This window comes from Heterodontus francisci, chromosome 28 (assembly GCF_036365525.1).
Source record: "Heterodontus francisci isolate sHetFra1 chromosome 28, sHetFra1.hap1, whole genome shotgun sequence".
NCBI classification, from domain to species: Eukaryota; Metazoa; Chordata; class Chondrichthyes; order Heterodontiformes; family Heterodontidae; genus Heterodontus; species Heterodontus francisci.
This window is the reverse complement of record NC_090398.1, coordinates 27,704,306-27,730,278: the sequence shown is the minus strand read 5'-3', so window position 1 is coordinate 27,730,278 and position 25,973 is coordinate 27,704,306. Positions and strand designations below refer to the sequence as shown.

At 51.1% G+C, this 25,973-nt stretch overlaps 1 protein-coding gene across 17 annotated transcripts in view; it reads left to right on the top strand.

Annotated features, from left to right (window-relative positions):
* The window catches only part of LOC137385157 (NACHT, LRR and PYD domains-containing protein 12-like), a 98,489-nt gene extending 73,216 nt beyond the window's left edge, over window positions 1–25,273 (top strand). For 8 of the 17 annotated variants that reach the window (XM_068060108.1, XM_068060110.1, XM_068060102.1 and 5 more), the window contains 10 exons: window positions 11,057–11,143; window positions 11,278–11,448; window positions 11,594–11,764; window positions 11,907–12,077; window positions 12,316–12,486; window positions 13,774–13,944; window positions 16,548–16,718; window positions 17,939–18,109; window positions 23,968–24,135; window positions 24,308–25,263. In XM_068060108.1, the coding sequence (XP_067916209.1) occupies window positions 11,057–11,143; window positions 11,278–11,448; window positions 11,594–11,764; window positions 11,907–12,077; window positions 12,316–12,486; window positions 13,774–13,944; window positions 16,548–16,718; window positions 17,939–18,109; window positions 23,968–24,135; window positions 24,308–24,464 (1,609 nt within the window). In that variant the 3' untranslated portion in view covers window positions 24,465–25,263. Of the gene's footprint in view, window positions 1–11,056; window positions 11,144–11,277; window positions 11,449–11,593; window positions 11,765–11,906; window positions 12,078–12,315; window positions 12,487–13,773; window positions 13,945–16,547; window positions 16,719–17,938; window positions 18,110–23,967; window positions 24,136–24,302 lie in introns of all 17 variants that reach the window. The other 9 variants (XM_068060118.1, XM_068060117.1, XM_068060115.1 and 6 more) reach the window with 6 other exon arrangements.
* The last annotated feature ends 700 nt before the right edge of the window (window positions 25,274–25,973 follow it).

Here is a 25,973-nt window from a genome sequence, read left to right as displayed (position 1 = left end):
CCACTCTACCATTTCCATCAAGCCAGGAGACCAACCCTGGTGCATTGAAGAGTGCAGGAGGGCATGCCAGGAGCAGCACCAGGCATACCTCAAAATGAGGTGTCAACCTGGTGAAGCTACAGCCCAGGACTACTTGCATGTCAAACTGCGTAAGCAGCATGCGATAGACAGAGCTAAGCGATCCCATAACCAACAGATCAGATCTAAGCTCTGCAGTCCTGCCACATCCAGCCGTGAATGGTGGTGGACAATTGAACAACTAACTGGAGGAGGTGGCTCCACAAATATCCCCATCCTCAATGATGGGGGAGCCCAGCAGATCAGTGCGAAAGATAAGGCTGAAGCATTTGCAACAATCTTCAGCCAGAACTGCCGAGTTGATGATCCATCTCGGCCTCCTCCAGAAGTCCCCAGCATCACAGATGCCAAACTTCAGCCAATTCGATTCACTCCACGTGATATCAAGAAACGACTGAAGGCACTGGATACTGCAAACGCTATGGGGCCTGACAACATTCCGGCAATAGTACTGAAGGCCTGTGCTCCAGAACTTGCCGCGCCCCTAGCCAAGCTGTTCCAGTACAGCTACAACACTGGCATCTACCCTGCATTGTGGAAAATTGCCCAGGTATGTCCTGTACACAAAAAGCAGGACAAATCCAACCTGGCCAACTACCGCCCCATTTGCCTCCTCTCAATCATCTGTAAAGTGATGGAAGGTGTCATCAACAGTGCCATCAAGTGGCACTTGCTTAGCAACAACCTGCTCAGTGATGCTCAGTTTGGGTTCCGCCAGGGCCATTCAGCTCCTGACCTCATTACAGCCTTGGTTCAAACATGGACAAAAGAGCTGAACTCAAGAGGTGCGGTGAGAGTGACTGCCCTTGACATCAAGGCAGCATTTGACCGAGTATGGCATCAAGGAGCCCTAGCAAAACTGAGGTCAATGGGAATCAGGGGGAAAACCCTCCGCTGGCTGGTGTCATATCTAGCGCAAAGGAAGATGGTTGTGGTTGTTGGAGGTCAATCATCTGAGCTCCAGGACATCACTGCAGGAGTTCCTCAGGGTGGTGTCCTTGGCCCAACCATCTTTAGCTGCTTCATCAATGACCTTCCTTCAGTCATAAGGTCAGAAGTGGGGATGTTCGCTGATGATTGCACAATGTTCAGCACCATTGACGACTCCTCAGATACTGAAGCAGCCTGTGTAGAAATGCAGCAAGACCTGGACAATATCCAGGCTTGGGCTGATAAGTGGCAAGTAACATTCGCGCCACACAAGTGCCAGGCAATGACCATCTCCAACAAGAGAGAATCTAACCATCTCCCCTTGACATTCAACGGCATTGCCATCGCTGAATCCCCCACTATCAACATCCTGGGGGCTACCATTGACCGAAAACTGAACTGGAGTAGCCATATAAATACCATGGCTCCAAGAGCAGGTCAGAGGCTAGGAATCTTGAGGCGAGTAACTCACCTCCTGACTCCCCAAAGCTTGTCCACAATCTACAAGGCACAAGTCAGGAGAGTGATGGAATACTCTCCACTTGCCTGGATGGGTGCAGCTCCAACAATACTCAAGAAGCTCGACACTATCCAGGACAAAGCAGTCCGCTTGATTGGCACCCCATCTACAAACATTCACTCCCTCCACCACCGACGCACAGTGGCAGCAGTGTGTATCATCTACAAGATGCACTGCAGCAATGCACCAAGGCTCCTTAGACAGCACCTTCCAAACCCGCGACCTCTACCAACTGGAAGGACAAGGGCAGCAAATACATGGGAACACCACCATCTGCAAGTTCCCCTCCAAGTCACACACCATCCTGACTTGGAACTATATCGCCGTTGCTTCACTGTCACTGGGTCAAAATCCTGGAACTCCCTTCCTAACAGCACTGTGAGTGTACCTACCCCACATGGACTGCAGTGGTTCAAGAAGGCCGCTCATCACCACCTTCTCAAGGGCAATTAGGGATGGGCAATAAATGCTGGCCTGGCCAGCGTCGCCCACATCCCATGAATGAATTTTTAAAAAATGGATTTTTGGGTTCCCTTTTACGTTAACTGCCATTCCATTCTCAGATGACCTCACACATCAGAGCTGCAACAATCTCCCACACGGCAGCTCAGTTAAATAGCCGGCATGGCCTCCCCCGACAAAGTGGAGGGGACGGGCTGTCTGACATCTGCAATGGTGTCAGATGTCTGTGTGCAGGAGCTGGTGCCATTTTTCAAGGGCAGCCAGTGCTGCCCCCAAAATTTACCAAACAAAATAGTAACGGCCCTTTCCCACCCCCCATAACAATTACATTAAGTATTTTCCCTTTCCCCCCACAAAACACTTACCTTTGAAACGTGACCTTTGGTTCCCCCAGACTGTACAAAGTTTAAAGTTCATCCCTTCCCACAATCCCCTATACAGATGATGATTGTTTGACCCCCGTCCCCCCCATCACCGCTCCCCCCACCCCCCCCAACGCCACACAAAAAATCTTAATTCCCCCCCCACCCCGCACCAGTGTCCTGCCTGCTTTTCCCAGACGGGGAAGTGAAGGTGTGGGAGTGCCGGCTGCTGCACTGGAGATCGTGGTGGGCCCGGAAGATTCGAGGTAAGTTTATTTAAATCTATTCATTAAAATATTTCAATGCAGGTCCCGTCGCCCAGCGGCAGGGGTGCCGTCACAGAGCCTTGTCACCACCAGGAGGATCAGGCCGGACCCTCCCGGAGTCGGGCTCCATGGTGAGCCTCTGCCAGAAGCATCTTCCACCTCCCCCACCATGGAGCCTGAAATCAGGGGCTCGGTAAAATCCAGCCCATTGTGTTTGGCCTGGTTCGTGCTTGAAGAATTCACCTGACATGCTCCATACACTGTTTTTTTATTTTGTCATATTCTCTATCTCCCTCATTATCCAAGGAGCCCTGGCTTTGATTCCCCGACCTTTCCAGCTTGTTGGAATGTACTTAGCCCATTCTCCGTGATATCCTTTACCCCAGCACCAGGGAGGTAACACATCATACAGGACTGACCAATCTGAATTCACTGTTTGATTTGTGGGTGACTATCTAACATTGATGGTCTCTAGTTTTGCTTTTCCCCACAAGTGGAAACATTCTCTCTGTGTCTCCTCTATTGAAACCTTTCATACTTTTAAACACCTCTGTTAGATCACCCCTCAGCCTGCTCTTTTTTTTTTAAAGAAAAGAGACCAGCCTGTTCATTCCCTCCTGATCGGTATTCCCTACATTTCTGGTATCATCCTTGTAAATATTTTTCACCCTCTCCAGTGCCTCCATATCTTTTTTATAATATGGTGAACAGAATTGTCTGCAGTATTCCAGGTGTGGTCCAACCAGGGTTTGACACAAGTTTAGCATAACTTCTATACTTTTCAATTCTACCCCCTAGGAATAAACCTTAGTGCTTGGTTAACTGTTAACCTGTGTAATTACTTTTAGTGATTTGTGTATTTGTACTCCCAGATCCCTTACCTCCTCTGCCCCATTTAGATTCTTATTTTGTAAGTAATATGTAACCTCTTTGCTTTTCTTTCCAAAAATGTAATACCTCACATTTATCTATGTTGATATTAATTTTTCAATTACATGTCCATTCTGCAAGTTTGTGAATATCTTCATGTAATTTGTTGCTATCCTCCTCAGATTAACTATCCCCACAACCCCAAGTTTGGTGCCATCTGAAGATTTAGAAATTGTGTTTTTGATTCCAAAGTCTAAATCATTAATATAAATTGTAAAACAGTGATCCCAGCACTGATCCTTGTGGAACATCACTTTCCACCTTCTGCCATTCTGAGTAACTACTCTTTATCCCTATTCTCTGCTTTCTGTTTTGAAGCCAGCTTGCTGTCCATTCTGCTTGATCCCTGATCCTGCAATCTCTGACCTTATTCATTAGTCTGTTCTGTGATACCTTATCAAAGACTTTTTGAAAATCTGGATAAATTGCATCTACTGCATTAGCATTGTTTACTTTCTCTGTCACCTCTTCAAAAAATTCAACAAGGCTGGTTAAGCAAGACTTTCTCTTTAAATCCATGCTGACTTTTCATTATTATATCTTTGGTTTCTAGATATTCTTCTCTTCCCACCTTTAGTAGAGATTCCATTATTTTTTACCACTGATGTTAAGCCAACTGGTCTATAGTTCCCTGTACATGTTCTATCTCCTTTCTTAAATATAGATATAATGTAAGCGATCTGTCAGTCTTCTGGCACGACACCTTTCTCTAAAGAATGATTAGAAATGTGTAGTAATGTCTCTGCTATCTCTTCCCGAGATTTTTTTAAAATGTGTGGATGTAATCCATTTGGACCAGGGGTTTTTATCCTCTGAGTTTGATTAGTTTATTTAAAACTTCACCTTTTTATTTTCAATGCTGTTATCTGATTTCTAATCTGTCCACCTATCCTGTTTTCCTGGTAAATATTGAAGCAAGGTCATTATTTAATATTTCTGTCATTTCTCTATCATTGTCTGTTGTGATATAATCCTGACCATCAATAATTGACCCTTTTCCATCATGATTTTCCTTTTTTTATTTATGTGCCTATAAAATATTTTACTATTTGCTCCTTGATAATTTAATTGTTCCTTTTTGTCCTTTTTGAAAATTTCTAATCTCTTTGTCATGCTCTCCCCTGCTGCTCATGTGTTTAGTGTCTGTCTTTTTCCAAGACCTCATTTTTCTTTATCTGATGTCTTTATTCATGCATGGTAACTCATTAGTGTTTCACTTGTTCTTGTCTTTTTAGCAGAATATATTTTTCCTGGAATATGTCCAACATGGTTTTAAATGTTTCCCATTGCTGTTCGACATCACTGTTTGACAATATTGTTGTCAGTTTTATTTTCCTCGGCTCTATTCTCAGACCCTCAAAATCCACTTTTCTCCAATCTATTCCCTGGTCTTCGTCATACTTACCTCCTTCTCAATTATTATCTTTAAGTATATAATATTAATGTTCACTATTGTCTGGATGTTCCCCTACTTTTACTTTTATCTGCTCTGGCTCATTGCCCATTACTCGATCCAGTTGGGAATCCTCCCTTGTTGAGCTTCTTACATATTGGGTTAGAAAGGAGTCTTGTACACATTGTTGGAACTCCATTCCCTTATTTCCTTTACATGTCTCTTCTGGCCAATTAATCTCATGTTAGTTGAAATTCCCCATGATTATTATTCCATGTGTTTTTATTAATTTCCCTAATTTCTTTGTATACTTCTCCCTCACCTTCCTTCCACTATTCGGTGATCCGTAGACTATCCCTGTGAATGTGGTTGATCCTTTATTATCTTTTATCTTTATCCATGTGGATTCTATTTCTCTCTTGCTGATGGCCGTGTCACTTTTTGCTCCTGCCATTGTTTTCAGTATTAAGTACAGCTACTCCACCTCCCCAATTTCCTCTCTCTCTTTTCTAAGTAGTTTATATCCTGCAATGTTTAATGCTCAGTCCAGATTTTTCCATAGCGATGTCTCAGTAATCCCTAATATGGATCCTCACAATGTAGTATTGCCTCCAGTTCCCCTGTTTTATTACTGACACTGTGTGTATTGCTGTATAAAAAGTTTAAATCATTTGTATTCGCAGTTCCTCTTACTTTATTTTTTAACCAGCTTTTTACAATCATACTCCATAATTCTATTTACCTCCTTTCCATCGAAGTCCTCACTTTTTTTTCTGTCCAATGAGTACTACTAAAGAGTGTTTTTTTAAAATTCAGTGTAGCTTATTAAGGACTTTATATTGTAGTGGGTAGAACAAGGCCCCGAGTGTAATTAGTATTTTTAACGGGAGTATCTAAATTAATTTAAAGGTAAGTCATGGCAGGAGAGCTCAGCCCTGTGGTATACTCCTCCTGCACTATGTGAGAAATCAGGGGCGCTTCCAGTATCCCTGATGACCATGTGTGCAGGAAGTGTATCCATCTGCAGCTACTGGCTACCTGCATTACAGAACTGGAGCTGTGGGTGGATTCACTGTGGAGCATCCGCGATGCTGAGGACGTCGTGGATAGCACGTTTAGTGAGGTGGTCACACCGCAGGTAATGGCTGCACAGGCAGAAAAGGGATCGGTGACCACCAGATGGACTAGTAGACGTAGGCAGGTAGTGCAGGAGTCCCCTGTGGTCATCCCCCTCTCAAACACATATACCGCTTTGGATACTGTTGGGGGGAATGAGCTCCCAGGGGAAAGCAGCAACAGCCAGGTCTGTGGCACCACGGAGGGCTCTGCTGCACAGCAGGGGAGGAAAAGGGGTGGAAGAGCTATAGTGATAGGAGGATTCTATCGTAAGGGGAGCAGATAGGCGTTTCTGTGGCCACAAATGAGACTCCAGGATGGTATGTTGCCTCCCTGGTGCTTGGGTCAAGGATGTCTCGGAGCGGCTGCAGGACATTCTGAAAGGGGAGGTTGAGCAGTCAGAGGTCATGGTGCATATTGGCACTAACGACATAGGCAAGAAGAGAGATGACGTCCTGCAAAGTGAATATAGCGAGCTCGACAGAAGGTTAAAAAGCAGGACCTCTGGGGTTGTAATCTCAGGATTGCTCCCTGTGCCACATGCTAATGAGGGTAGGAATAGGAGGATAAGGTAAATGAATGCGTGGCTGAAGAGCTGGTGTTGGCGGGAGGGCTTCAGCTACTTGCATCATTGGGATCTCTTCTGGTGCAGAGGTGACCTGTACAAGGGGGGCAGGTTGCACCTAAACTGGAAGGGGACCAATATCCTTACGGGAAGGTTTGCTCGTACTACTTGGGAGGATTTAAACTGGGAGGGAGGTGGGACCCAAAGTAGTAGCCTCTCCGATGAGATAGTTGAGATAAATGTAGAGGTTAAAGCAAGCAAGTCCAGGAGGCAGGACAGGGAGCGTGGATGGTCTGGTTGGCTAAACTGCATTTACTTTAATGCAAGAAGCCTTACAAGTAAGGCAGATGAACTCAGAGCATGGATCAGTACATGGGATTGTGATATTGTAGCTATTATGGAAACATGGTTGAGGGATGGGCAGGACTGGCAGCTCAATGTTCCGGGGTACCGAAGCTTCTGGTGTGACAGAGGTGAAGGTCAGAGAGGAGGGGGAGCTGCACTATTGATTAGGGAGGACATCACGGCAGTACTGAGAGAGGATATCCCGGGGGGAACGTCCAGTGAGGCCATATGGGTAGAACTTAGAAAATAAGAAAGGGGTGATCGCTTTGATGGGATTATACTATAGGCCCCCCAATAGTCAGAGGGAATTGGAGGAGCACATATATAGGGAAATCACAGATAGGTGTAGGAATTATAGGGTTGTAATAGTAGGTGATTTTAACTTCCCCAATATTGACTGGGACTGCCTTAGTGCTAAGAGATCAGATGGGGAAGAATTTGTTAAGTGTGTCCAGGATAGTTTTCTGAAGCAGTGTGTGGATGGCTCTCCTTGAAAAGGGGCTCGACCTCCTCTTGGGAAATGAGGCTGGGCAGGTGGTTGATGTGTCAGTGGGGGAGCACTTTGGGACCAGTGACCATAACTTTATTAGCTTCAAGATAGTTATGGAAAAGGATAGGACTAGTCCTCAGGTTGAAGTCTTAAATTGGGGCAAGGCGAATTTCGATGGCATCAGACAGGAACTCTCAGAAGGAGGCATATGTCAGGTGTAGGCAGCTGGGATAAAGCAAGTCCCTCGAGGACTATAGGGGATGCAGGAGTACACTTAAGAAGGAAATTAGGAGGGCGAAAAGGGGCCATGAGATTTCCCTGGCCGATAAGATAGAGGATAATCTTCAAAGATTCTATAAGTATATTAAGAGTAAAAGGGTAGCTAGGGAGAAAGTAGTTTCCTTTAAAGATCAGTGTGGCAATCTATGTGTGGAACCATGGGAAATGGGTGAGGTCTTAAAGTGAATACTTCTCGTCTGTATTTACTGTGGAGAAGGTCATGGAAGCTAGTGAGTTCAAGGGAGGGAACAGCGATATCCTGGAGCATATCAACATTACAAAGGAGGAGGTGTTGAAGGTTTTGAAGCGCATTAAGGTGGATAATTCCCCAGGGCCAGACCAGGTGTATCCTAGGATGCTATGGGAAGCAAGGGAGGAGATTGCTGGGGCCCTGGCAGAGATTTTTGTATCATCGTTAGTCACAGGTGAGGTACCGGAAGACTGGAGTATAGCTAATGTTGTGCCTTTATTTAAGAAGGGCAGCAGGGATAAGCCAGGGAACTACAGGCCGGTGAGCCTTACATCAGTGGTGGGAAAGTTATTGGAAAGGATTCTGAGAGACAGGATTTCTATGCATCTGGAAAGGCATAGTCTGATTAGGGATAGTCAGCATGGCTTTGTGCGTGGGAAATCATGTCTCATGAATTTGATTGAGTTTTTTGAGGAGATGACCAAGAGGATTGACGAGGGCAGGGTGATGGACGTTGTCTACATGGACTTTAGCAAGGCCTTTGACAAGGTCCCGCATTGTAGGCTGGTCCAGAAGGTTCGAACACATGGGATCCAGGGTGAGCCAGCAAATTGGATACAAAATTTGGCTTGGTGGTAGTGGGGGGTTGTTTTTCAGATTGGAGGCCGGTAACCAGTGATGTGCCGCAGGGATCAGTGCGGGGACCTCTGTTGTTTGTCATATATATTAATGACTAGGATGTGAATGTAAGGGGCATGATTAGTACGTTTGCAGATGACACCAAAATTGGAGGTAGAGTGGACAGTGAAGAATGTCGTCTAAGGTTGCAAAAGGATATAGATCAACTGGGAAAGTGGGCAAGGGATTGGCAAATGGAATTTAATGCAGACAAGTGTGAAGTGATGCATTTTGGGAAATTAAACCAGGGCAGGGCATAGACAGTGAATGGCAGGGAGTGTTGTTGAGCAGAGAGGCCTTGGGGTGCAAGTACATTGTTCCCTGAAAGTAGCAACACAGGTAGACAGTGTGGTGAAGAAGGCATATGGCATGCTTGCCTTCATCGGCCAAGGCATTGAGTACAAGAGTTGGGATGTCATGTTACAGTTGTACATAACGTTGGTTCGGCCACACTTGGAGTACTGTGTGCAGTTCTGGTCATCGTACTGCAGGAAAGATGTGATTAAGCTAGAGAGGGTGCAGAAAAGATTCACAAGGATGTTACCTGGTTTGGAGGGCCTGAGTTATAAAGAGAGATTGGATAGGCTGGGTCTGTTTTCCCTGGAGCAAAGGAAGCTGAGAGGGGACATGATACAAGTATATAAATTTATGAGAGGCATAGAGAGGGTAGATAGCCAAAGTCTGTTTCCCATGGTGGGGGTGACTAAAACTAGAGGGCATAGATTTAAGGTGAGAGGGAGGAGTTTTAAAGGGGATCAAAGGGGTAAATTTTTCACACAAAGAATAGTGGGTATCTGGAATGAGCTGCCAGAGGAGGTGGTGGAGGTAGGAACAGTAGCGACATTTAAGAGGCATCTGGACAGGTACTTGAATGAGAGAGTCATAGAGGCATATGGAATTAATGCAGGCAGGTGGGATTCGGCATGGATGCAGTGGGCCGAAGGGCCTGTTTCTATGCTGTACGACTCTATGAGAATGCTCCACTTACCTGTATTGTTTCTATTCAGGCTGAATTCATTTTCTGTTCGTCCCTCCCCATCTCCCCCACACCCCCTCACCCCCACCTTGCCCCGTCTTATTAGTTTAAAGCCTTTACCACCTCCCTATTTACCCTTTCCACTTGGACACAGGTCCCATCCCGGTTCAGGTGGAGTCTGTAAACTCAGTATAACTCCTTCCTGTGCCAGTACCGGTGCCAGTGTTTCATTTAAAGGAACCCCTCTTTCCCACACCAGTTCTTTAGCCACACTTTAATTCTCCTGATCTGACTGTTTCTTTGCCAATTTGCATGTGGCTTGGGAAATAATCCAGTGATTATTGCCCTTGAGATCCTGCTTTTTAATTTAGCTCCGAACACCTGATATTCCCTCAGCAGGATCTCCTCCCGGTTCCTACATATGTCGTTTGTTCCAACATCGACCACAACAACTGGATTATTCCCTCCCCTTCCAAATTGCTCTCCTGTCACCATAAGATATCCCTTACTCTGGCACCTTGTAGACAACGCACCCGACAGGATTCTCATTCATGGCTGCAGAGGACACTATCCATCCCTCTAATTAGAGAAACCCTTATCACTACCACATTCTATTCTGCTCTTTCCCCCTTGGACAGTCTTCTGAGCCACAGTACCTTGGTCTACATTGTGACTGTCCTCCCCACAGTCTTTCTCCTTGTCCTCACAGGTAACAAGTACATTGTATCTTTTGGACAGGACCTGCGTTTGAGGAACCTCCTTCTCAATCTCTCCTCAGTCCTCACCATGCTGCTCCCGAATGTTTACACCCTTTTCTTGAACCTGTGATTTTCTTTGAGCTGTGACTGTGTTCTGGATAAAACTGTGAAGAAATTCCTCCCCCTCCCTTATGTTTGGGAATGTCTCGAACTCACATTCCAGCCCATTGACTCTGAGCTGGAATGACTGAAGACGGAGACATTTCCTGCTGGTGTGGGAATGTGGGACAGTCTCACTATCCTCAAACTCCCACATCCTACAGTCCCAACACGTAGCCTGCCCTGTCATCGCTAGTCTTTTATAATTAATTTCCTTATTGATAACATGAATAAATGTAATTAGGTCTTTTAAAACAATTCATAATAAATGTATTAATTAGTTCATTTATCTGATTAATTTAATAAAGTAATAGATTTATTTCCCCAAGCAATACTTTATTCAAATGCTGTCACTTAGAGAGACAAAAACACACTGTAATACTCACCAACCAATCACCTACCTTCTGTCCCGTTACTTCCCTCTTTGATGTTTATTGACAGCTCCTGAATATATGAGGAGTTCTACAGTGTGAGATTCATTGTCAGTGATGGGAAAATCTGATTGTTAATTTCCTCAAGTCTTTTTCAGTGTTTCCTGTAACATTCAACAGAAAGTGAATTGTATCCGGTCCAGGGTTTGATTCAATTTGTTTCTCACTCTCTGTCTGTTTGTGTTTAGACTGAATTCCAATAATCTGGGAGATTCAGGAGTGAAATTACTGTCTGCGGCTTTGAGGAACCCGGACTGTAAAATACAGAAACTGGAGTAAGTACCAGACTGTGTGAGATTGTGTTTATAATAACTGGATGTCTGACAATGTGCATCATTATTACTAATATCAGTAATAGTGTTATTAATAAACACTGGGAATTTACTCTAATTCCCGTTATTGATTCCAGTCTGGGAGCAAACAATCTCACAGATTCTTGTATCGAAGATCTCGCCTCCGCTCTCAGTACAAACCGATCACTGACTGCTCTGGACCTGAGTGATAATAATCTGGGAGATTCAGGAGTGAAACTACGGTCTGAAGCTCTGAGGAACCCAGACTGTAAAATACAGGAACTGTGGTAAGTACCAGACTGTGTGAGATTGTGTTTATAATAACTGGATGTCTGACAATGTGCATCATTATTACTAATATCAGTAATAGCGTTATTAATAAACACTGGGGATTTGCTCTGATTCCTGTTATTTCTCCATCTTTGATCCCAGGCTGGGAGGAAACAATCTCTCAGATTCTTGTATCGAAGATTTCGCCTCCGCTCTCAGTACAAACCAATCACTGACGGATCTGAACCTGTGTGGTAATAATCTGGGAGATTCAAGAGTGAAACTACTGTCTGAAGCTCTGAGGAACTCGGACTGTAAAATACAGAAACTGTGGTAAGTACCAGACTGTGTGAGATTGTGTTTATAATAACTGGGTATCTGACAATGTGAATTGTTATTAATATCAGTAATGATGTTATTAATAAACATTGGGAATTTGCTCTGATTCCTTTTACTTCTCTATCTTTGATCCCAGTCTGGGAGAAAACGATCTCACATCTTATTGTATCAAAGATCTCGCATCTGCTCTCAATACAAACCAGTCATTGACAGAGCTGGACCTGAGTTGTAATAAACTGGGAGATTCAGGAGTGAAACTACTGTCTGAGGCTCTGAGGAGCCCAGACTGTAAAATACAGGAACTGTGGTAAGTACCAGACTGTGTGAGATTGTGTTTATAATATCTGGGTATCTGACACTGTATGTTACTATTAATATCAGTAATAGTGTTATTAATAAACACTGTGCATTATTATTAGTATCAGCAATGGTGTTATTACTAAGCACTGCATATTACTCTAGTAGTAACACCATCAGTAATAATGTTATTAATAAACACTGGGAATTTAGTCTGATTCCTGTTAATTCTCCATCTTTGATGCCAGGCTGGTAGAAAACAATCTCACAGCTTCTTGTATCGAAGATCTCGCATCTGCTCTCAATACAAACCGATCATTGACGGATCTGTACCTGAATTATAATGAACTGGGAGGTTCAGGAGTGAAACTACTGTCTGAGGCTCTGAGGAACCCAGACTGTAAAATACAGAAATTGGGGTAAGTGCCAATTGTGTGCAGGTAGTGGGCAGTAACTGGGGTTTCAGTTGAGCACAAATAAAGAGCCACTTATTGATACTGTGGTGTGATTGAGTGAGGAGGTGTATGTTTGTAATGCTAAACTCTAAATTAATGTAAGACTGAGTAAAGATTAGCTCCAGTAATATTCTTCACCAACTGCATTTCCAGAGTAGAATATGGTAACAGAGAATGGTCGCCTCATGGTGAAGGTCGAAGGTTATGAAAAAAAGGCTGCGTTTGCTGACAATGTAACCACCAGGTGGCACTGCACTGGCACACGTGTAAATGCAGCCTGCTGCACTGAAACGTCACTGTCTGCGGTGTTCGGGTAGCTGCCAAGACTAAAGATGGCGTTGCTCAAATAATCACAGAAAGGCAACCTAAACCCATGGCAGCCCACAATCGCTGGACAGGGAGCGGGGTGTGTGGGGGGGAGCGGAGAGAGGGAGGGCTGGGGCAGCAGGCGGCCAGAGTGAGGATGGTGGGTGGGGAGTGGGGATGGAGAACGAAGAGGGGTGGGGAGCGAGCAGTGGGGGGAGTGAGCGGGAGGAAGCAGGGAGTGAGTGGCCTGCAGTCAGTGGCTGGGGGCTGGGGAGGAAGAGTGCACACTCACACCCGCCGCCACCAAGTTCTTCAGGCTGCTCCCCCCCCCCCCCCGCTTCACCCCCTCGCTCTCCACCCTCTTCCCCCCTCGCTCTCTGCCTGCTTCCCACCCTCGCTCTCTGCCCGCTTCCCCCCCTCGCTCTCTGCCCGCTTCCCCCCTCGCTCTCTGCCCGCTTCCCCCCTCGCTCTCTGCCCGCTTCCCCCCTCGCTCTCTGCCCGCTTCCCCCCCTCGCTTTCTGCCCGCTTCCCCCCCTCGCTCTCTGCCCGCTTCCCCCCCTCGCTCTCTGCCCGCTTCCCCCCCTCACTCTCTGCCTCCTTCCCCCCCTCGCTCTCTGCCTGTTTTTCCCCCCCCTCGCTCTCTGCCTGTTTTTCCCCCCCCCCCCGCTCTCTGCCTGCTTCCCCACCCTCGCTCCCTGCCCGCTTCCCCACCCTCGCTCCCTGCCCGCTTCCCCCCCCTTATAATAACTGGGTATCTGACACTGTATACTATTAATATCAGTAATAGTGTTATTACTAAACACTGTGCATTATTATTAGTATCAGCAATGGTGTTATTACTAAGCACTGCATATTACTCTAGTAATAACACCATCAGTAATAATGTTATTAACAAACACTGGGGATTTACTCTAATTCCTGTTATTTCTCCATCTTTGATACCAGGCTGGTAGAAAACAATCTCTCAGATTCTTGTATCGAAGATCTCGCCTCCGCTCTCAGTACAAACCGGTCACTGACGGATCTGGACCTGAGTTTTAATAAACTGGGAGATTCAGGAGTGAAACTACTGTCTGAGGGTCTGAGGAACCCGGACTGTAAAATACAGAAACTGCAGTAAGTGCTACTTGTATATTAATTGTGTGCAGATAGTGGGCATTGACTAGGGTTTCAGTTGAGCACATAAAAAGAAACACTTATCAATACTGTGGTGTGATTGAGTGAGGGGGTGTATGTTTGTAATGCTAAACTCTAAATTAATGTAAGACTGAGTAAAGATTATCTCCAGTAATATTCTTCACCAACTGGATTTCCAGAGTAGAATATGGTAACAGAGAACGGTCGCCTCATGGTGAAGTTCGAAGGCTCTCAAAAAAAGGCTGCGTTTGCTGACAATTTAACCACTAGGTGGCGCTGCACTGACACGTGTAAATGCAGCCTGCTGCACTAAAACGTCACTGTCTGCGGTATTCGGGTAGCTGCCAGGACCAAAGATGGCGCTGCTCAAATAATCACAGAAAGGCAACCCAAACCCATGGCAGCACACAATCGCTGGACAGGGAGCGGGGTGGGTGCGGGGGGTCTGGGGGGGAGCGGAGAGAGGGAGGGGTGGGGCAGCGGGCGACCAGAGTGAGGATGGTGGGTGAGGAGCAGGGGGGAGTGTGGATGGAGAACGAAGAGGGGTGGGGAGAGGGGGGTGGGGAGCGAGTGGTGGGGGGAGAGAGCGGGAGGAAGCAGGGAGTGAGTGGCCTGCAGTCAGTGGCCGGGGGCTGGGGAGGAGGAGTGCACACTCGCACCCACCGCCCCCAAGTTCTTCAGGCTGCTCTCCCCCTAGTTCCCGCCTTGCTCTCCACCCGCTTTCCCCCCCCCTTGCTCTCCACCCGCTTTCCCCCCCCCTTGCTCTCCACCCGCTTTCCCCCCCCTTGCTCTCCACCCGCTTCCCCCCCCCTTGCTCTCCACCCGCTTTCCCCCCTTACTCTCCACCCGCTTTCCCCCCCCTTGCTCTCCGCCCGCTTCCCCCCCTTGCTCTCCGCCCGCTTCCCCCCCCTTGCTCTCCGCCCGCTTCCCCCCCCTTGCTCTCCGCCCACTTCCCCCCCCCCTTGCTCTCTGCCCGCTTGCCCCCCCGTTCTCTGCCCACTTCCCCCCCTCGCTCTCTGCCCGCTTCCCCCCCTCGCTCTCTGCCCGCTTCCCCCCCTCGCTCTCTGCCCGCTTCCCCCCCTCGCTCTCTGCCCGCTTCCCCCCCTCGCTCTCTGCCCGCTTCCCCCCCTCGCTCCGCCCGCTTCCCCCCTCGCTCTCTGCCCGCTTCCCCCCCTCGCTGTCTGCCCGCTTCCCCCCCTCGCTGTCTGCCCGCTTCCCCCCCTCGCTCTCTGCCCGCTTCCCCCCCTCGCTCTCTGCCCGCTTCCCCCCCTCGCTCTCTGCCCGCTTCCCCCCCTCGCTCTCTGCCCGCTTCCCCCCCTCGCTCTCTGCCCGCTTCCCCCCCTCTCGCTCTCTGCCCGCTTCCCCCCCTCTCGCTCTCTGCCCGCTTCCCCCCCTCTCGCTCTCTGTCCGCTTCCCCCCCCTCGCTCTCTGCCCGCTTCCCCCCCTCGCTCTCTGCCCGCTTCCCCCCCTCGCTCTCTGCCCGCTTCCCCCCCTCGCTCTCTGCCCGCTTCCCCCCCTCGCTCTCTGCCCGCTTCCCCCCCTCGCTCTCTGCCCGTTTCCCCCCCTCGCTCTCTGCCCGCTTCCCCCCCCTCGCTCTCTGCCCGCTTCCCCCCCTCGCTCTCTGCCCGCTTCCCCCCCTCGCTCTCTGCCCGCTTCCCCCCCTCGCTCTCTGCCCGCTTCCCCCCCCTCGCTCTCTGCCCGCTTCCCCCCCCTCGCTCTCTGCCCGCTTCCCCCCCCTCGCTCTCTGCCCGCTTCCCCCCCCCTCGCTCTCTGCCCGCTTCCCCCCCCTCGCTCTCTGCCTGCTTCCCCCCCTCGCTCTCTGCCTGCTTCCCCCCCTCGCTCTCTGCCCGCTTCTCCCCCCTCGCTCTCTGCCCGCTTCTCCCCCCTCGCTCTCTGCCCGCTTCTCCGCCCCCTCGCTCTCTGCCCGATTCCCCCCCTCGCTCTCTGCCCGATTCCCCCCCTCGCTCTCTGCCCGCTTCCCCCCCCTCGCTCTCTGCCCGCTTCCCCCCCCTCGCTCTCTGCCCGCTTCCCCCCCCTCGCTCTCTGCCCGCTTCCCCCCCTCGCTCTCTGCCCGCTTCCCCCCCTCGCTCTCTGCCCGCTTCTCCCCCCCTCGCTCTCTGCCCGATTCTCCCCCCCCTCGCTCTCTGCCCGATTCTCCCCCCCCTCGCTCTCTGCCCGCTTCTTCCCCCCTCGCTCTCTGCCCGCTTCTCCCCCTCCTTGCTCTCTGCCCGCTTCTCCCCCTCCTCGCTCTCTGCCCGCTTCTCCCCCCTCGCTCTCTGCCCGCTTCTCCCCCTCCTCGCTCTCTGCCCGCTTCTCCCCCCCCTCGCTCTCTGCCCGCTTCTCCCCCCCCTCGCTCTCTGCCCGCTTCTCCCCCCTTGTAATAACTGGGTATCTGACACTGTATATTATTAATATCAGTAATAGTGTTATTAATAAACACTGTGCATTATTATTAGTATCAGCAATGGTGTTATTACTAAGCACTGCATATTACTCTAGTAATAACACCATCAGTAATAATGTTATTAATAAACACTGGGGATTTACTCTAATTCCTGTTATTTCTCCATCTTTGTTACCAGGCTGGTAGAAAACAATCTCTCAGATTCTTGTATCGAAGATCTCGCCTCTGCTCTCAGTACAAACCGGTCACTGACGGATCTGGACCTGAGTTATAATAAACTGGGAGATTCAGGAGTGAAACTACTGTCTGAGGCTCTGAGGAACCCGGACTGTAAAATACAGAAACTGCAGTAAGTGCTAGTTGTATATTAATTGTGTGCAGATAGTGGGCATTGACTAGGGTTTCAGTTGAGCACATAAAAAGAAACACTTATCAATACTGTGGTGTGATTGAGTGAGGGGGTGTATGTTTGTAATGCTAAACTCTAAATTAATGTAAGACTGAGTAAAGATTATCTCCAGTAATATTCTTCACCAACTGGATTTCCAGAGTAGAATATGGTAACAGAGAACGGTCGCCTCATGGTGAAGTTCGAAGGCTCTCAAAAAAAGGCTGCGTTTGCTGACACTGTAACCACTAGGTGGCGCTGCACTGAGACATGTGTAAATGCAGCCTGCTGCACTAAAACGTCACTGTCTGCGGTGTTCGGGTAGCTGCCAGGACCAAAATGGCGCTGCTCAAATAATCACAGAAAGGCAACCCAAACCCATGGCAGCACACAATCGCTGGACAGGGAGCGGGGTGGGTGCAGGAGGTCTGGGGGGGAGCGGAGAGAGGGAGGGGTGGGGCAGCGGGCGACCAGAGTGAGGATGGTGGGTGAGGAGCAGTGGGGAGTGTGGATGGAGAACGAAGAGGGGTGGGGAGAGTGGGGTGGGGAGAGAGCGGGAGGAAGCAGGGAGTGAGTGGCCTGCAGTCAGTGGCCGGGGGCTGGGGAGGAGGAGTGCACACTCGCACCCACCGCCCCCAAGTTCTTCAGGCTGCTCTCCCCCCAGTTCCCGCCCTTGCTCTCCCCCCGCTTCCCCCCCCTTTGCTCCCCCCCGCTTCCCCCCCTTGCTCTCCACCCGCTTTCCCCTCCCCTTGCTCTCCACCCGCTTCCCCCCCCTTGCTCTCCACCCGCTTCCCCCCCCCCTTGCTCTCCACCCGCTTCCCGCCCACTTACTCTCCACCCGCTTCCCCCCTTGCTCTCCACCTGCTTTCCCCCCTTGCTCTCCACCCACTTCCCCCTCCTCGCTCTCTTCCTGCTTCCCTCCCCTCGCTCTCTTCCCGCTTCCCCCCCCTCGCTCTCTTCCCGCTTCCCCCCTTTATAATAACTGGGTATCTGACACTACGTTAGTATTAATATCAGTAATAGTGTCATTAATAATCACTGTGCATTATTAATAGTATCAGCCTTGGTGTTATTACTGAGCACTACATATTACTCGAGTAATAACACCATCAGTGATAATGTTATTAATAAACACTGGGGATTTACTCTAATTCCTGTTATTTCTCCATCTTTGATCCCAGGCTGGAAAATAACAAACTCACAGATTCTTGTATCAAAGATCTCGCCTCCGCTCTCAGTACAAACCAGTCACTGACAGATCTGGACCTGAATGATAATGAACTGGGAGATTCAGGAGTGAAACTACTGTCTGAGGCTCTGAGGAACCCGGACTGTAAAATACTGGAACTGGAGTAAGTGCTAGTTGTATATTAATTACGTTCAGGTAGTGGGCAGTAACTGGGGTTTCACTTGAGCACATAGAAAGAGGAACTTATCGATACTGTGGTGTGGTTGAGTGAGGAGGTGTATGTTTGTAATGCTAAACTCTAAATTAATGTAAGACTGAGTAAAGATTAGCTCCAGCAATATTCTTCACCAACTGGATTTCCAGAGTAGAATATGGTAACAGAGAATGGTCACCTCAAGGTGAAGGTCGAAGGTTATGAAAAAAAGGCTGTGTTTGCTGACAATGTAACCACTAGGTGGCGCTGCACTGACACGTGTAAATACAGCCTGCTGCACTGAAAAGTCACTGTCTGCGGTATTCGGGTAGCTGCCAGGAATAAAGATGGCGTTGCTCAAATAATCACAGAAAGGCAACCTAAACCCTTGGCAGCACACAATCGCTGGACAGGGAGCGGGGTGGGTGCGGGGGGGGTGTAGGGGGGAGCGGATAGAGCAGAGAGAGGGAGGGGTGGGGCAGCGGGCGACCAGAGTGAGGATGGTGGGTGAAGAGCGGGGGGGAGTGGGGATGGAGAACGAAGAGGGGTTGGGAGAGGGGAGCAAAGAGGGGGGTGGGGAGCGAGCGGTGGGGGAAGACAGCAGGAGGAAGCAGGGAGTGAGTGGCCTGCAGTCAGTGGCCGGGGGCTGGGGAGCAGGAGTGCACACTCGCACCAGCCGCCCCCAAGTTCTTAAGGCTGCTCTCCCCCCACTTCCCCCCTCGTTCTCTCCCCGCTTTCCCACCTCGCTCTCTCCCCGCTCTGTCATCGCTTCCCCCCTCACGCTCTCCCCGCTTCCCCCCCTCGCTCTCCCCCCGCTCTGTCATCGCTTCCCCCCCCCCCTCGCTCTCTCCCAGCTCTGTCACCGCCTTCCCACCTCGCTCTCTCCCCGCTTACCCCCCCCACGCGCTCTCCCCGCTTCCCCCCCTCGCTCTCTCCCCGCTCTGTCACCGCCTTCCCCACTCGCTCTCTCCCTGATTCCCCCCCTCGCTGTCTTCCCTGCTCTCTCCCTGCTTCTCTCCCACTGCTCTGTGCCCACTTCCCCTATGCTCTATGCTGACTTACCCCCACGCTTTCTCCCCAATTCCCCACATCGCTCTCTCCCCACTCACCCCCGTCGCGCTCTCCCCGCTTTCCCCCCGTCGCGCTCTCCCCGCTTTCCCCCCGTCGCGCTCTCCCCGCTTTCCCCCCGTCGCTCTCCCCCCGCTTTCCCCCCGTCGCGCTCCCCCCGCTTTCCCCCCGTCGCGCTCCCCCCGCTTTCCCCCCGTCGCTCTCCCCCCGCTTTCCCCCCGTCGCGCTCTCCCCGCTTTCCCCCCGTCGCGCTCTCCCCGCTTTCCCCCCGTCGCGCTCTCCCCGCCTTCCCCCCGTCGCTCTCTCCCCGCCTTCCCCCCGTCGCGCTCTCCCCGCCTTCCCCCCGTCGCTCTCTCCCCGCCTTCCCCCCGTCGCTCTCTCCCCGCCTTCCCCCCCTCGCTCTCTCCCCGCCATCCCCCCCTCGCTCTCTCCCCGCTTTCCCCCCCTCGCTCTCTCCCCGCTTTCCCCCCCTCGCTCTCTCCCCGCTTTCCCCCCCTCGCTCTCTCCCCGCTTTCCCCCCCTCGCTCTCTCCCCGCTTTCCCCCCCTCGCTCTCTCTCCGCTTTCCCCCCCTCGCTCTCTCTCCGCTTTCCCCCCCTCGCTCTCTCCCCGCTTTCCCCCCCTCGCTCTCTCCCCGCTTTCCCCCCCTCGTTCTCTCCCCGCTTTCCCCCCCTCGCTCTCTCCCCGCTTTCCCCCCCTCGCTCTCTCCCCGCTTTCCCCCCCTCGCTCTCTCCCCGCTTTCCCCCCCTCGCTCTCTCCCCGCTTTCCCCCCCTCGCTCTCTCCCCGCTTTCCCCCCCCTCGCTCTCTCCCCGCTTTCCCCCCTCGCTCTCTCCCCGCTTTCCCCCCCTCACTCTCTCCCCGCTTTCCCCCCCTCGCTCTCTCCCCGCTTTCCCCCCCTCGCTCTCTCCCCGCTTTCCCCCCCTCGCTCTCTCCCCGCTTTCCCCCCCTCGCTCTCTCCCCGCTTTCCCCCCCTCGCTCTCTCCCCGCTTTCCCCCCTCCCTCTCTCCCCGCTTTCCCCCCCTCCCTCTCTCCCCGCTTTCCCCCCCTCCCTCTCTCCCCGCTTTCCCCCCCTCCCTCTCTCCCCGCTTTCCCCCCCTCCCTCTCTCCCCGCTTTCCCCCCCTCGCTCTCTCCCCGCTTTCCCCCCCTCGCTCTCTCCCCGCTTTCCCCCCCTCGCTCTCTCCCCGCTTTCCCCCCCTCGCTCTCTCCCCGCTTTCCCCCCCTCGCTCTCTCCCCGCTTTCCCCCCCTCGCTCTCTCCCCGCTTTCCCCCCCTCGCTCTCTCTCCGCTTTCCCCCCCTCGCTCTCTCCCCGCTTTCCCCCCCTCGCTCTCTCCCCGCTTTCCCCCCCTCGCTCTCTCCCCGCTTTCCCCCCCTCGCTCTCTCCCCGCTTTCCCCCCCTCGCTCTCTCCCCGCTTTCCCCCCCTCGCTCTCTCCCCGCTTTCCCCCCCTCGCTCTCTCCCCGCTTTCCCCCCCTCGCTCTCTCCCCGCTTTCCCCCCCTCGCTCTCTCCCCGCTTTCCCCCCCTCGCTCTCTCCCCGCTTTCCCCCCCTCGCTCTCTCCCCGCTTTCCCCCCTCGCTCTCTCCCCGCTTTCCCCCCCTCGCTCTCTCCCCGCTTTTCCCCCCTCGCTCTCTCCCCGCTTTCCCCCCCTCGCTCTCTCCCCGCTTTCCCCCCCTCGCTCTCTCCCCGCTTTCCCTCCCTCGCTCTCTCCCCGCTTTCCCCCCCTCGCTCTCTCCCCGCTTTCCCCCCCTCCCTCTCTCTCCGCTTTCCCCCCCTCCCTCTCTCCCCGCTTTCCCCCCCTCCCTCTCTCCCCGCTTTCCCCCCCTCCCTCTCTCCCCGCTTTCCCCCCCTCCCTCTCTCCCCGCTTTCCCCCCCTCCCTCTCTCCCCGCTTTCCCCCCCTCCCTCTCTCCCCGCTTTCCCCCCCACGCTCTCTCCCCGCTTTCCCCCCCTCGCTCTCTCCCCGCTTTCCCCCCCTCGCTCTCTCCCCGCTTTCCCCCCCTCGCTCTCTCCCCGCTTTCCCCCCCTCGCTCTCTCCCCGCTTTCCCCCCCTCGCTCTCTCCCCGCTTTCCCCCCTCGCTCTCTCCCCGCTTTCCCCCCCTCGCTCTCTCCCCGCTTTCCCCCCCTCGCTTTCTCCCCGCTTTCCCCCCCTCGCTCTCTCCCCGCTTTCCCCCCCTCGCTCTCTCCCCGCTTTCCCCCCCTCGCTCTCTCCCCGCTTTCCCCCCCTCGCTCTCTCCCCGCTTTCCCCCCCTCGCTCTCTCCCCGCTTTCCCCCCCTCGCTCTCTCCCCGCTTTCCCCCCCTCGCTCTCTCCCCGCTTTCCCCCCCTCGCTCTCTCCCCGCTTTCCCCCCCTCGCTCTCTCCCCGCTTTCCCCCCCTCGCTCTCTCCCCGCTTTCCCCCCCTCGCTCTCTCCCCGCTTTCCCCCCCTCGCTCTCTCCCCGCTTTCCCCCCCTCGCTCTCTCCCCGCTTTCCCCCCCTCGCTCTCGCCCCGCTTTCCCCCCCTCGCTCTCGCCCCGCTTTCCCCCCCTCGCTCTCTCCCCGCTTTCCCCCCCTCGCTCTCTCCCCGCTTTCCCCCCCTCGCTCTCTCCCCGCTTGCCCCCCCTCGCTCTCTCCCCGCTTGCCCCCCCTCGCTCTCTCCCCGCTTGCCCCCCCTCGCTCTCTCCCCGCTTGCCCCCCCTCGCTCTCTCCCCGCTTCCTCCCCGCTTTCTCCCCGTCGCTCTCTCCCTGCTTCCCCCCAGTCACAGCGAGTAGTCCACCCCCTGACTCCCCAAACCTGTCCACCATCTGCAAGGCACAAATCAAGAGTGTGATAGAATACTCTCCACTTGCCTGAATGAGGGCAGCTCCAACAACACTCAGGAAGTTCAACACCATCCAGGATAAATGCAGCCCACTTGATCAACACCCCATTCACCACCTTAAACATTCACTCCCTCTACCAGGGACGGACAATAGCAGCAGAGTGTACCAGATACAAGATGCACTACAGCAACTCACCAGGCCTCCTTCAACAGCACCTTCCAAACCCACGACCTCTTCCACCTCGAAGGAAAAGGCAGCAGATGCGTGGGAAGTTTTCCTCCAGGCCACACACCATCCTGACTTGGGAATATATCACCGTTCCTTCACTGTTGCTGGATCAACATCCTGGAATTCCCTCTCCAACAGCATTGTGGATATACCTACACCAGATAGACTGCAGAGGTTCAAGAAGGCAGCTCACCACCACCTTCCCAAGGGCAATTAGGGATGGACAACAAATACTGGTCTTTCCAGTGACGCCCACATCCCACAAAACAAATAAGTATAAAAAATAACCAGTGGAAGAATGAAGTGGAGATGTGGACATGGGTTGTGTCCCGATGAGAAATCTGGAGAAATGTGTGTTTAAGTTCCCATCCCTAGGTGACCCAAAGAACATGAAACTAGTCATTTTTAGCGATGGTTCACATGCTAATCTTCCTGATGGGTATTCTAGTGCAGCTGGTTTCATAATATTACTGATGGGTGAAAATGGGAGATACTGTCCTTCAGCTTGGGAAGCTCAGAAAATAAAAAGGATTGTTAAAAGTACTTCAGCTGATTGACACACTGGCCCTTGTGGAGACAGTGGATATGGGATTCTATTTGTCAAATATTGTAAGTGAGATTCTATACAAGGGGTTTACTGAAGATCACATACTCATTGAATGTTATGTAGATAATTGTTCATTGTTGGCTGATGCACATTCTACTAAAAGTGTCAGAAAAGGTTCCAGATCGATCTTGCTGGCTTGAAAGAAATGCCGGTTTCGTATGAAAGAACGAGTTTGTGATGCAGAGGTTATGATTTGATACACAACTCCAGCAGTCTCTGTCCATTCTAATTCATCCTTCCAATGCCATAGCGCCCGAGGCAGGAGGGCCACGAGTCATGGTCGGCCCCAACCCTGGCGTTAAAGTCCCCCAGCAGGAACAAATGGTCGGTATTAGGAATGCTACTAATGATATTATGGAGTTCCTCGTAGAACTGGTCTTTAACTTCAGGTGGGGAGCAGAGTGTTAGAGCTTAGATGCTGAGTAGGTGTACTGGACCAGAGGCGGTGAGCAGTCGAATGGACAGTGTGCACTCCGAGTCATTTGAAGGTGGCTCTATCATGCTGAGCAAAGAGTTTCTGATGGCGAAGCCCACTCCATGCTGCCTTGGTTCTTCAGGATCCCTGCCTGCAGAAGGTGTAGTTTTGCTCTCTTCGAGATCTGCTCGCAGGGAGGCATGTCTCCTGAAGTGCTGCAATGAAGTGCTGGCATTGAGTCTACTGAGCTCATTGTTAATGATGGCGGTCTTCCGAGAATCGTTGATTCGTGTATGGTCTTCCAACAGGCCAGGACACACATTCCTGACATTCCAGTTTGCAAATCGAAGGGCTGGTACCTTCTTTCCTTTTTTTGTCGTGCTGTTTGGTGTGGTGTTACAGTCCACTTGTCAGGCAATGACCCTGAGCTCCAAGCACCCATTGAAGCAAGTGGACTGTGGCGGGACAGAACCTTACTGACCGGGGGCTGCCGGGTTTGAGGCAGGTGGTACTTGTCCTGTGAGATGCAATGACCTCTGCCAGTCTTTCCTGTTTAGTTTGTTCAAATCCCATCTACTTTGTGGAAATGGTGAAGAACCTTTCAACATCTTTATTAATTAATATTATTAATTATTATTTATTAATATCAGTAATAGTGTTATTAATGAATGCTGGAGATTTACACTGATTCCTGTTATTTCTCTCTCTGATCCCCAGTCTACGGGATGTCGGTCTCACAGATTCTTGCGCCGAGGATCTTGCCTCTGCTCTCAGTACAAACCAGTCACTGACATTTCTGAACCTGACATTGAACTCCTTCACAGACCGATCTGTCCCCGCTCTCAGCTGCCTCATACTGAACTGCAGGAGTCTGGAGCAGATCTGGTGAGTGTTTGTGTTCATGTTTAATTAATAAATGAAATATAAATGGGATTCAGTCACTCTTATCAGTAATATCTCTAATTATTATTAAAATATTAATCCCAGTCTCCCTGTTATTTACACTATTGTTCAGTCTGTTTATTTCCTGTTTAATCTTTAATCTGTTTCAGTTTAGGGGGGCATCAGTTCAGTTCAAATGGAGAGAATCAGCTGAAGTCGCTGCAGGGTACGAGACCCGGACTGGATGTGTTTGTGTGAACATTTCAATTTGTAAACATCACTGGTTTCTCCATATAAACATTTTTGGCCAATTTTCTGTCCTTCCCCTTTAATTGGCCGCGCTCCAGGTTTAAATCCTATTGGCTGTTTCACTGTTTCTAGTTCGAGCTGAGCGAGTGTCATCTCCCATTGTGACATCAGAGGCCCAGCAACATGGTCACGTGACTCAGCCGCCCGGCCCCACAGCGCTGCTTCTGCAGGATATCCGGGACTGAATGTTCCCCAATGGGGCACTGGGGAAATGTACAGACAGGAAGGGTCCAGGGTGGGGCTCAGTCTGGGCTGCAGTGGGACACTGGTAATTACACTCAATATCCCTGGGTTTGGGAATTACGTTATCCAGGGTTCACACTCAGTATCAGTACCCAGTGACCCTGCTGGGAAGTGAACCTGTGTGTGTTCAGGATGGAGACAGGCTCTGTTCAGCTTGGATAGATCCCACCGTCCAATAGATACCAATACCCAGTGTCTGGGGTCACCCAGAGGGAGTATCCTATTGTGGAGGTTCCTGAAACTGGTGCACCCAGGATGGGTCAGCACTGCGAGAGGAGAAATGGGGAAAGTGCCAGTCAGGAATCCCACTGTTCTGTCTGGGTGATCGTGAGCATTTATAGTGTTTAAGGATCCTGAACTTAACGTGTTTCTGGCACCAGCATGGGAGCAGGTACTGGTGTTACCATGGAAATTAAACATTGTGTACTTACTGTGGACTGAATTTTCAAACGGAATCACCTGAGACTGTAAACCATGAGATTGTGAAAAGGTGCAATGACCCTGTGAAACATCCTGAGGAAACTGAGGGGTCGATGAACGGACTTGTTACCTGTACTCACCTGGATTTGTATAATGACTTCCACTTGGAAATGTTTTATTAAACTTCACCTCTGTATCACTGCCTCCTGGATGATGTAACAGTACTGATGAGAATTGTTATTGTGTGATGTTGAATTAAATGATACATTATCTTAACAAGTACATCTCAGGACTTCTTACCAACTTCAAATTTGAGAATAGTTTCAGAGAGTTTTGACCATGGAATCCCTTCTTATATTTTCTGGTGATAGAAAAGCCTCTGGAGACTGAGTTCATTCAATCGTGACCTCACTATTGTTTGAATTGTCCAATTAGGAAACGATCTGTCCACCCAAACCAGGTCAGAATCTCAAAATCTCTGACTTCCCACACTCGGACTCCTATCAGCTCGAATGTGAACGCCTGGTAAAAGCAAGTAGAAATGATGTGGCCTTAACATCCAGCTAATTTGCCTCGGCACAACCAATATCTGAGCCTCTGAGATTCTGCTACGGTGTTTATCTTTTACTTCTCACACAGCAGGTCACCTGTTTTCACACTCTACTGCATCTCTGTTGAAGTTTACTTTTAACCAGGGTTATAAAGTTACAATCAGATCTAGGCTGATCAGGGTGATGTCAGGAAGCACTTCCCCCAGTAAGAAAAGTGGAAATCTGGATCCTCACTGAAACGACTGTGGATGCTGAGGGTGTATTTGAAAAGTGAAAACATATTGATGGACCTGACTGATGAATTAGACAATGTGTAAA